This window comes from Bacillus rossius, chromosome 1 (assembly GCF_032445375.1).
Source record: "Bacillus rossius redtenbacheri isolate Brsri chromosome 1, Brsri_v3, whole genome shotgun sequence".
In the NCBI taxonomy this organism is placed as follows: Eukaryota; Metazoa; Arthropoda; class Insecta; order Phasmatodea; family Bacillidae; genus Bacillus; species Bacillus rossius.
This window is the reverse complement of record NC_086330.1, coordinates 107,725,530-107,738,297: the sequence shown is the minus strand read 5'-3', so window position 1 is coordinate 107,738,297 and position 12,768 is coordinate 107,725,530. Positions and strand designations below refer to the sequence as shown.

Below are 12,768 nucleotides of genomic sequence, written 5' to 3'. Positions count from 1 at the left end.
ACGGTCTAATCCATAAACTGCATTTGCAATATCCATTATTGTGGATCGTAGCAAAAAAATGTCATTTTGGACTTAACTGCTCGTTTTTGGTGTGACGCACAAGGTTTGCGGCAGTACTTAAACTTTTGACGTGTTACTAAGAAATGTTCATTCTACTACTGTACAAATTTTCGGCTTTGGGATAATTTTCCATGTATTAAAAACCTTTGTTTTTTCACATCGAAATTCGTCCCGACCCGAGCCTACTTCGGCAACCTCGCAGTAGTATACACTACGCGGCTCGGATCGCTTTAGTGGTCAGACACATTGTACCAGGCTCTCAACAAATAAACTAATTTAAAATTTAAGAACTAAATCGTGATCGTAAAATGGCCGCCATGGTGATTTGCGAAATAAAAGCAGTTAAAATTTTATGTAGTTTCCAAGAGACATTATTACATCACCAATCATCTAAAGTAACAGGTTTACCATAATTTCAACATATTCAGTAACTAGTCAGTTTTTTTTTCAAATGTGTTACTATTAACAATCTAGACCATATCTAGTCGGAGAGGTCTGTATTGTTACAGACTATCTGTATTCTGGTATTTGGATTTTGAAGCTACTTAATGATTCGCTTTCAATGTCTATTAAAATATACCTAATGCTAATTGCAGGAATATTTCTACTCGATTTCAAAATTATAATTCCTGAACATTTGTAGCGGACACATTTCAATGTAACACTTACTGATTTTCGAGTTGTGTTGAGGTTTCACATGCGTGGCCCCTGCTCTGGTAACAATGAGTCATCACAACCGGTGCCGTCTGTACGAGCGTCTTCACAAGTTATCCTGAAATATGTTCTTAAATATTAATTCAAGTGAATTCTTAAAATCCTACACACCTTATCTTAAGTGTCGTAAATGAATCGTTATATTTTGTAAATCCATATAATATAGGAGCCAACATGGCGCGAAGCGATGGACGCGAAACGAATAATATATATTTTTTTTACTAACCACTACATCAGTAAATATTTGTGGTTTCCATTCGCTATGGATTCAAGCATGTAAAATTTGTACTGCTTCTTCAATTCGGCCACAGTTAAATGGGAGGCTCTGAATCACTAAAAACTCCTCAACAAAATCAACGATGAATCACAGGCATTACAACAAACAGTTGTCACAAGTCAAGTAGCCAATGAGCAGGTGACATTTTTCGAGTCCGTAGGGGATTGTTGAGACTATCGTACAAGTCATTGGCAACGCGCCCTTACGCGCATGGTTAATACCCCGCATGAGTAGAGTGTAAAGGCGTAAGCATGAGACACAGGTCCTCATCTAACCGCGCACACTTAGATTTAACTCAGGATAGGGTGAAAAATGTTTACTAATTTTGCAATCCTAACAGTCACCAACGAAACGCCAGCAAAATAAATTAATAAGCTCACGAAAATTGTTTGTGAATGAAGGCGAAGCTGATACTTTGGAAACGTTACCAGCAGATATTAAATAATGTTTAACTATTATTTACGTAGCTTACTTCTTAAAACTGCATTCATGTAAACTGATTTTGTGTGAGACTATGTTGAGTGTTTACTGCTACACTTATTTTTCTGAAAAAAGTATATTGTGGCTTAATAAACTTGTTAACATTGATGCCTGTCATAAAAAAATTCAAACGTAATTATACGGATACATGTTGAATATAGTTTATGAACGGTTCACGCATTGCTGGAAAAAAAAAATCATGTTTACAATTTTACACATCTTTTTGTTGTCGCATCGCGTCCATCGCGTTGTACATACGCAACTCTGAAAAATAAATGTATGGTAAAAAAAAAGCTATAATAAAATAATCTCTTATCTTTCTTTATTCTTTTTTCTAAGCGCTCTAATGGCTTTCGATAGTTTTGTTCTTTTGTGTACTCTGCTTGATGGAGTTTCTTCGGCATTTTATTCCTGAATAAATCTCACGCTTACAACAAAAAAACATCTGGCTAAATCACTGTGCTAAATAATAACAGAGAATAACCATTCAATTATACGCCGAGCTAGACCAAGCACGTTCTCTTATCTACTGAAAATGAGTACGTTGGCCTTCATATCAGTTTCGCGCGAAATCCCGTCTCCCCTTCGTAAACACCAGACAGCTGTGGCAGGGTGGGCTGGCTGCAAAAAGTTGGGGAAACAGTCGCAAGGTGTCACTACTGTCCAGCGCGCTCCATAATTTCTCGTATCCGAGCTTGCACGCTGCTCAAACTTCTACAGCTACGTTTTTACTTTAGGTCCGACTGCAATAAACTAAAGACTAAAATAAAGTCAATCATTCAGCCGACAGATATGTTGGCGTTTGAATTAAAAATGAAAACGCGAATGTTATTAAATTCGCAAATGAATATCACGCAATTTCGTAGCAGCTCAGTTATTAAAATTCAAATTGTAAATACATTAAAATAATAATGATTACAGATAAAATAATGGTCACAGTCATATCTCCCGTGTCTGAAAATTTATCTGCGAAAGTTTTACCACTGAATTCTTTATAGTTTTTTAATAAAGCTTGAATTTAAAAAATTCCCGAAAATCAGCAATAACTAAATTAAAATAAAAAAATTAAAAAAATTTTTTACACCAGAATGGTTCAAATTTTCTCTAGCAGCTGAATCATTAACAAATATATTGTTTTTTTAATACGATGCTGGTGCACCAATCCCCTTAATGGATGATGCTGTAGGTTTGTGTTCAAATGTACACTATAACAGATTTTTCAGAGAAAATTTCAGTTATTTACTTTTCACATAGGTTGAAAAGTTACCAAAAATTCATATCACCGAGGTTTTCTGCTTTGACTTAAAAATAAGCAAACTATTTAGAACTAAACTTTCTTTTCTACATGCATGCCAAATAATTACTTGATGACATGTCGCAATGTCCCAATGGATTTTGTAATGCCAATTTCCGTATTTGACTGCGGACGTGAAATTACGCTGTTTGTAGTATGAACATAATTTTATCAACATTAACTACGGTTCCGTCAGCCCTAGGAAATTCACGTATTTGTTTGAGATAGCAACCTCTCCAGACATTTAATACAGGCTTATCAAACTAAATTTTTCTCTTCCTCTTCTCATTTTTTGTAGCACAATCCTAGCAACAAATTTCTCAAGTATTGCCTGCTGCAGTTTAAATAGCTTTCTTGTATAACCTTATTTTACCTCCTTAATGTTTAGCCTGATTATCTTAATAGATTAAAACTCATGAATTTTTTTCAGTCTACCAAGTGAAACTGATATTGGGTGTTTCCTTTCCCTCTTTCAGAATTTGTTCGATTATAGATGTTCCAGCACTAGTTGTTTCATCAATTTGTGCAACAAATTTTCACTGAAATGTGTCACATTATTGTAAACTACTTACACCTCCCGTGCTTGTCCCCACAGTGGCGTATCCTGTTTAATACTATCAAATTTAGGCTAGATTTCAGACCCACGTTATTGTGTTTAATGTATTGGAATTAGAATTTACTGCTTTCCGCTCCACATTGATGGGTCATCTGTAATTAAATATTTTAATTTATTTTGTGATGTTAATGGATGTGTGTGATCTAGCATCAGGTCAACGTGAAATAGTATCATACGGGTTCATAAATTTACAACATTTAAATTCATCATAGTTTATTAAGTAATATTATAAGGAGATAAAACAAAAAAAAAATGATAACTTTGATAACTCTAAAGTTTATACAAATTTTCCTAGCATGCGACGACCCATTGATACCTATATCTAATGCCAGTAATGTTCAGGGTTAAATTGAATTTCATGAGCATCTAGCTAATAAATAAGTTATTCGTAAGAAAATAATCCGGCTTAGTTCAGGGGAGGGCAGTTGAAACTCCGTTCTTCTTGGACCACTGATCTCGTCCTCAGCTTTCCAGGATATACGAGCAGTCTTGCTGTGAAAGAAAGTCTAAACTACGCTCCAGTAGCAATACTGATGATGACAGCTACTGTTGACGCCATTCCGGGTGTGCTGAAAAATCTTTAGATTGGGCAGGTCTCACCAGCGCAGACAGGAACTGCATGAAGATGATCGGAAGTCTTGCAAGGACGGATATTCGCCCGACGCGGTAGTAAAATTAATTGCGAAATGCGACTCCCTATAGTCTGCATGACGAAGAATCAGACTTCCTTCACTTAAGACTTGCAAAAATAACTAATTACGCGGTAGCCATGTATCTTCTTGTATTCTGCGCGCAATTCCCGAACCCAGGAAATGTCACACACACAGAGAACGTCCATTCGCTCTGCAGTTCAAAACTTAAGTCCCTCGTTCCTCCCGAAAATGCCGACCAGCGAGCATCTCAGCTAGGAAGAATAATTAAACAACCTCTTTTCTTACCTGGCGAGAATTCAATACTCGAAGACAATAGCTAACAGTATCTACATGATGCGAAGTCAGTAATAAACGGAACAATACATCTCAAATAAATGTTCAACAAAGAAGAATAACATCCCAAATATCAATATCAACTGATGAACTATGAAATATCTCTGGGTCGTCGCACCATGTACAATTTAGCATTTACATACATTACATAAAAATGTATAGTTACTTTTACTTAGATCACAAAATACAAAGCTAAGATACAACAATAATTATAAACATGTAAACATGTCCAAATGTTTACAGAGCCGCTTCAAGAAAATTTTAATATTTATGACATAACATTATTGTAAATTTTCTTAACTCATACCTTCTTGAAAGAAAGAAAAACATTTGATTACTCTTAAAATTGATAATTGACAAACATAGACAATATTATGCAATTTGTTTGATGTCAGTCTCTTTCATGTTTGAATGTTTTCTAAGCAATCGTGCTTGATTGTAATGTTTGTGGTATTACACATAAAATTACAATTGACATTATCACATATTACTACCCTTATAACATAACATGACTTATGATTATGGAGATGATAAACAAAGATGCAAATTTTTTTTTCAACATCAATTGACAACATGAATCATACATAATACTTTTGTATACAACTGTACCAAGAATAAAATTGATTTGTTACTTAATACTGTTATAGTCTGTTCGGACGTACTTGTTCGCTGACAAAATCACATAATTTACAAAAAGTCGATAAGTCTTAACAGATGAAGTTTGTACTTATATGAGTGTAGATCGAAGCACTGTGACCTTAATCACTCGCTAGCGAATTACCATCGAAGTAGCATATCGTATACCAACGATCGTTTTCGCGCACTTCACTCCCTAATGAGGCTGTATTAATTAATGTTAATGTTCACCTATTTCAATGGGTGTCGGTGTAGGTTAATTTGACAATTCCCTATCATTAACCGTTTCTCTTGTCATCTAAGTTTAAAAATTTCATAACATTGCGTCTACACTAAAGTTTGCATCACTAATTCATGTAATATGAATAAAACAACAAATTCATTAAGAACTATGCTCTCTTATATTTACAGTCCTACTATTTATATATAGGTTGTTTCTAAACAAATTGAAACCGCATTTTATTTTATTATTTTAAGTATCCCTTATGACGGCATATTAGATAAAGAAAATCAGTTAGTAATTATTTTACCAATAACAATTTCCTATTTTTGTATGACAAGGCGTGCGAAAAATGAAAATCACACTTAAATACCAATAAATGCAACAGCATTCAAGTTCTTGATTTGTAGGTAATATGTCGTGTTGTGTAATGAAAACATGAATAAGGTAAGAAGAGAAAAAGAACGCGATAGAATAAACAGGAGCATGGAGAAGGACATCATACAGATTAGGATAATCTCGAGGTACTCATTCCATTGACAGCTAGCAGTTGTTCTTCGTTTGTGGGTCAGCTCTTTAGTTAAATTAGACTTGCAGCAATATCAGTTTCATGGTAGATATCTTGTCCGCTGTGAATTAGGCAATTGGTAGAAAAAAACAAAATTTCGAATCTTCCATAAAATTCTTCATGAAAAAAAAATGTGCCATCGCTCAATACTTAACATTGAAGCTAATCACGTCACACTACCCCATTTAGGTGTGGGCAACTAAAATCGACGTAATGCAATCACTGCACGAGATGTCCGCACTGGCCTACATTGCTCAGTGGACAAAAATAATGTCGACAGCGCGGTGCGCCAAGATGTCCTCACTGGTTTCTATTATCCAGTGAACACAAACAAAATAGCCGCTTCCAATGTTTAATCACTTCAGAGATGCAACATACATTTATCCATTTGAAATGCAAATATAATTAATGATCAAATAAACAATTCTGCTTCACCCCTTTCTTCATTTAAAACATAACTACCACCTTGAAACAAACATTCAACGATGTTATAAGTTACTGCAATTCATACTGTTTGTAGCGTCTCAGCTGTGTTAAATTGTAATTTCCAATCACTTCCTCGCTGTCCAAAGCCTTCAAGGTGTAACAGTTCTCGTTGATTATGTCGCTCACTCTAAATGGTCCTTCATACAGGAGAAACAGTTTCTTGGTAACTTGTTGCCATAAATTACTAATAGGATTTGACTTTTTCAGAACGAGATCTCCAATATTAAGTTTGTCATTGCGTGTTCTCTTCTGTCCCCTTTTACGACGTTCCGCGGCGAGGTGAAGGCGCGCTCTGACGAACTCCTCCAACTGCTCTCGCGTTTCTTCTTGCTTATTTGCGTCCTCTTCATTGTCTTCCTTCTTGTCAATTATAGGTAATAAAAGTGTGTGTAAGGCCTCTGAACATTCGTGTGACAAAATTTCATGGGGGGTTAATCCAGTTGCGGTCGGAGATAGGGACTACCATCACCGATGCTTACTGGTTTAAAGATGTCTCAGGATTCATCGCAACAAAATTAGTGTTCTGCTGTGCGACGTTGCTGCGTATTGGTTCAATACCTTGACTATTCGAATAGAAAAAAGTTGGGTTGACAGGTTCTTGTCTCTGGAAGTACCCGGGTTGCTGTAACGATGACGATGGATGATTTTTGCGGAATGGAGGCAATGATGTTGAACTGGCAACGTTGCAAGCTGCGGTGCTTTGCAGTTGGGTAACTTGCAACTGACCCGAGGGATTTGTTTCAGGTGGCAGTCGGTTCCGCGGACTTTGAGAATTCTTACCATAATGTGACTCGCCAGGATCATCATAATACTGCGGTGTTTCCAGCTTAGACCGAATGTAGTCTTGCTTAAAATTCCTTGGCGCGCGTCTGCATTCTCCTTGTCGCGGCGACCTGGGAGGCCGTTGAGGCGAAGATGACGGAGTCCTATCGGGTCCCCTAACATCTTCTTCCCGACGTGGTGTAGTCTGATCCCTATTACTGTTATACCTGTTTTGCCAAGCATTCGGATACGGTTGTTTATCAGCACCTTTACGTCGCCAATTACTACGATAGTTATCATTGGTTCCGTTGTTGTGGTACCACTGCATTTGCCTGTGATTTGTTTTGTTTTGACGCCAAATTAATGTGTTTGCCTGTGGTGTACGATGTATATTCGTATTGTTCGTGTTGTCATTTCGTCGTACCCACGGTTGGTACAATGGCGGCTGCTTGTTTGGCGGCTGTCGCTCTCCTTCCTCTCGAACATTCGTGTTGGCACGGCTTTGCCTGTCCAAACGATCGTAGGCTAGAAGTTGCTCACGAAAATCAGATATATTTTCAAAGTTTCTGCCGGAAAGATGCAGCTGATAACGCATTGGCAACTGTCCCAAAATCAAAGCTATAAATTCTTCGTCATTCATAACAATGTCCAAGTAACGCGTTCGCTCGAACATGTCACTAAGATGCGCCTCTAATGACCGGCCACGCTTTGGATCGAATTTTTTGCTATGCAGCTGCGCGCGTAGGTTTCCTTGTATTTTCATACTCCAGTGTTGGCGTAGGAATAGTTGGCAAAACTCATTGTACGATTCTGTGCTGCCTTGGTGAACCTCCCACCAGTAGTACGCAGTACTTTTCAAGCACGAACTCAAACAACACATTTTCTCTGATTCTGTAAGGTTAAATCGGTTAGCATATTCGTCTAATGATTTTAGAAATTTACGAGGGTTTTCATTCGTTTTTGCAGAAAAAGTGGGCATTTCTTCGGCCCAATGACGCGCAGGATGATTAATCGTAGTGGCGGCATCTAAAACTAATATCCCTTGCCCGTTTGCAGTGGTTTGTGTGACGTTTGCCGTGCTTGCCGACTGGTTGTCTGTACGCAACGGTGAAGCCGGAATGTGACGATCGGGTTGTTGTGTTGACGGCGATTCCACTACACATGCGTTAGTATCATGTAAAGATATCCTGTGTGCGAAACTCTCCAAACGTTCGATTTTATTAATTACCGTCTTAAATTCTTGTGTAGTGTCAGTCTCGTGTTGCTGTAGCATTTGCTGTACGTGAGTGAAACGTATTTCCATGCCAGTTGTGGTTTGCGTAATTGTTTCCTCTGCTACCCGCCTAGCTGTGTCCTGGCACACGGTTTCAGCATTCTCTATGGATTGCTGCATGCATTGCATCTGAATTTCGACAGAAGTAAATTTCGCGGTGACCGAATCGCGAAAATTTTGTGCTTCTTCGCGTACATTATGTATTTGTGCAGTGACGTGTTGCGTGAATTCAGAGATCTTATAGTCTACTCTCGCTAATACCTCCGTTTGCATTTTATTTAGGTTTTCGGTTATTTTTGCGCTTTGTTCCGCCGCTTCAGCTCTTTGACGTGTTAATTCCTCTGAAATACTGTTTGTCTGCAATGTTAGTGACGCGTTTAGCTGATTAGAAAGTGTGTTAAAAGCACGCATGAAATCATCCATCGTGGTTAAATTCGTTCCCGTCTGTGATGTGTTTTCTACTGCACTAACCGGGTTTTCTTTCTCTTTGGAAAATGGAATTTGTTCTGGGGAATCGATGGCGCTTGCTTGCCCAGTTACTTTATTACTTTGATTATCAGCCAAGTAATACCTAACGGGCGATAAAACCTCGCTTTATGAACTATCACGATTTTCTGTTGAATTATGCTCACATTCCTCGGTGTCGTTTGCGGCTTTGCTTCTGTGGCGTAGAAAGTACGTACCTTCGTCACCTGACATAGCTCCTTCCTCGATGTAGGGACAAGGTAAATGGGAGAAGGAGGACGTTACTAAACAAAATGGCTACCAACTATCCTGAAAATGGCTTAGGACAATCGAGGCCCCGTAGTTGTGCGCCATCTATCAAATTTAGGCTAGATTTCAGACCCACGTTATTGTGTTTAATGTATTGGAATTAGAATTTACTGCTTTCCGCTCCACATTGATGGGTCATCTGTAATTAAATATTTTAATTTATTTTGTGATGTTAATGGATGTGTGTGATCTAGCATCAGGTCAACGTGAAATAGTATCATACGGGTTCATAAATTTACAACATTTAAATTCATCATAGTTTATTAAGTAATATTATAAGGAGATAAAACAAAAAAAAAATGATAACTTTGATAACTCTAAAGTTTATACAAATTTTCCTAGCACGCGACGACCCATTGATACCTATATCTAATGCCAGTAATGTTCAGGGTTAAATTGAATTTCATGAGCATCTAGCTAATAAATAAGTTATTCGTAAGAAAATAATCCGGCTTAGTTCAGGGGAGGGTAGTTGAAACTCCGTTCTTCTTGGACCACTGATCTCGTCCTCAGCTTTCCAGGATATACGAGCAGTCTTGCTGTGAAAGAAAGTCTAAACTACGCTCCAGTAGCAATACTGATGATGACAGCTACTGTTGACGCCATTCCGGGTGTGCTGAAAAATCTTTAGATTGGGCAGGTCTCACCAGCGCAGACAGGAACTGCAGCATGAAGATGATCGGAAGTCTTTCAAGGACGGATATTCGCCCGACGCGGTAGTAAAATTAATTGCGAAATGCGACTCCCTATAGTCTGCATGACGAAGAATCAGACTTCCTTCACTTAAGACTTGCAAAAATAACTAATTACGCGGTAGCCACGTATCTTCTTGTATTCTGCGCGCAATTCCCGAACCCAGGAAATGTCACACGCACAGAGAACGTCCATTCGCTCCGCAGTTCAAAACTTAAGTCCCTCGTTCCTCCCGAAAATGCCGACCAGCGAGCATCTCAGCTAGGAAGAATAATTAAACAACCTCTTTTCTTACCTGGCGAGAATTCAATACTCGAAGACCATAGCTAACAGTATCTACATGATGCGAAGTCAGTAATAAACGGAACAATACATCTCAAATAAATGTTCAACAAAGAAGAATAACATCCCAAATATCAATATCAACTGATGAACTATGAAATATCTCTGGGTCGTCGCACCATGTACAATTTAGCATTTACATACATTACATAAAAATGTATAGTTACTTTTACTTAAATCACAAAATACAAAGCTAAGATACAACAATAATTATAAACATGTAAACATGTCCAAATGTTTACAATACATGTCTTAAATTCCGATGTTAAAGCCATTGTAAATTTAATTGTGTAACTTGGACTACCAATTTATTAGCCGCATTAGCAACTAACTTCCTCCCCTTTTTATCATGCTCATCATGTGACTGCTTGGTGACAGTGGGGTCTGCGCACGTTCTTTTGCTTCTTGTGGCTTAATGGATAAGTTTCTGTTTTACGTTGTGCCAGTTGGGAACACCTCCCGTTTCCCATTCCTTTTCCTTTGCAGTTTATTTTTTATGGCTGAGCTGGTGCCACCCAGGCGACCCTGACTGGGGGCTAACAACACTCAGATAAGAATTCTTTGCCTCTCCAAAGGCCCTATCTGAGACATTCCCATGGAAACAAATGGAGCTTGTTTGAAATCCCACTTACTTAAATCTATAAAATTATTTTAGCATCTGCCCCAAGGTCCCCATAATTGGCTCGTGGAGGAAACTCCACTCCTAGCAGGGTCGTGGCCAGCTTGCGACCAGCACGTCTGGTTACAGGGCTACCTGGTGAACTGGGATGTGCAGAAGAGCGTGTGGGACCACATCCTGGGCAAGGATTGCTTCGCAGTCAACTTCAGCGACACGCCGGTCATCATCACGGAGCCGTACTTCAACTTCTCCTCTGTTCAGGATGCGATGGCGGAAATATTTTTTGAAGAGTACGAGTGTCAGGCACTGCTGCGTGTAAACAGTAAATATCTTTCTTTTCATAAATGCATGATGTATGGCTCAAACTTCATCACAATTACATGTCCAAGATATTTTATATGGTTTAGGCCAGTGGTTTTCAAACTTTTTGAAGTCTGAGGCACATTTAAAATCCTACAATTAATTCTAGGTCCACCATATACAAATTTCTGAGAATATGTTATGATAATTATGTCAAAGATTAAAGAAAAAAATGTCATAAAAATAAAATGAAAAATACTTTAAGTTAAGTTTACTTAGACTTTTTTTTACAAACAGTAAAGAGGACTACAATGCCATACTGAACTAAATCACTGTTTGAAACCAAACCTGTAGAGTCATTCAAATAACATGTAATAATGATGTGTTAACAAAAAGAGTGGTTTATCCATAGTATAATAGCTATAATAGATTATTTGTGTATATTAATTTTTATATCTGGACACATTTCTCTGGAATACCACAGGCCGCACCTGGAATCTTCAGGGCGCACACTGAGAACTACTGGTTTAGGTTACAGCTAGTATGCCAATAAGGCCGCAAGGATTTAATCTTTTGATAGGTTGTAGACTAAGTGTAGCTTTCCTTCCAAAGTTTAGGGAATCACCTGCAGGGAATCCACAATCTGGAAATCAGGGAAGTTGCAATTGGTCAGGGAATTTACTTGAAATCCTGGAAAAGTCATTAAAATTCACCAGTTTTATTGATTTGAGGGGAAAATGTTATGCTTCAGTCTACCATCATCAATACAATGAAAGAATTGTTTTTTCCAAATGGTGTTTTAGAGCATAGTCACACATACTATCAAATGGTGTAGTGTATGTAGTAACGTATGTGGAGATAGAACTAGGCTAGTTTTGGAAATAGTGGAAGCTGGTTTTTATTTATTTATTACAAATAATTTCAAAGAGATAGATTGTCTAACAAGAGTTGGTCAGGGAAACATGGTTTATTAGGTATTTGTGTGGATACCCTTATCTGATTTTAAAAACAATTTTTTTAATGTAATTCTTTAATTTATTTTTAGGATTATGTATCCGAAATGTTTTGCTTGTGAGGCATAAATGCTTATCAAGATTGTATTTAACATGTTAAAGCCAGAAAAAAATAATTGCTACTTCATGCAAGTGACTGTTTAGTAAATAGAGTATGTGATCTGTGCCCTGTAGTGTTGCCTCAGCTTGTGTAACTGCATGGCATCAGCTGAAATTTTCAGTTGTGTCAACTACCTGAACAAAATGCAATCATCCAAAGGAAATTTGGCTGTAAGAACAGTGATTTAAAAGCAAAATGTAATAACATATGGTGAGCAGAAATGTCCTGACTGTTTCAAGAATAGCAGCCAATGAACAAAAGGCTCGAGCACTATGAAGTTGGCCCTACTAAGCCATGCCGTTTGCCTTATTGCACCACGTCTTTTATCCAAACACTAAACTACTAGTAAAATATAAATATTTAAACAAAAATTTTATGTAATTGTGTTGGGAAATATTTTGTCTTTAAAAGGAAAAGCTTACAGGCCTACCAATTTTTATTTTTTTTAGTAAACTGAAAAGAATGTTGTCTAATCATTTACTGAAAGAGAGATGCTCGTAGGCATCCATGTTTTATCGCCTGCTACAGTGTTGCTGCGAGACAAGGCTGGCTTCA

General features: G+C 37.7%; 1 protein-coding gene across 1 annotated transcript in view; it reads left to right on the top strand.

Annotated features, from left to right (window-relative positions):
- The window catches only part of LOC134541634 (actin-related protein 6), a 41,971-nt gene that overhangs the window by 11,122 nt on the left and 18,081 nt on the right, over positions 1-12,768 (top strand). The window contains exon 3 of the mRNA XM_063385210.1: positions 10,930-11,122. Coding sequence (XP_063241280.1) covers positions 10,930-11,122 — 193 coding nt within the window. The remainder of the gene's footprint in view (positions 1-10,929; positions 11,123-12,768) is intronic.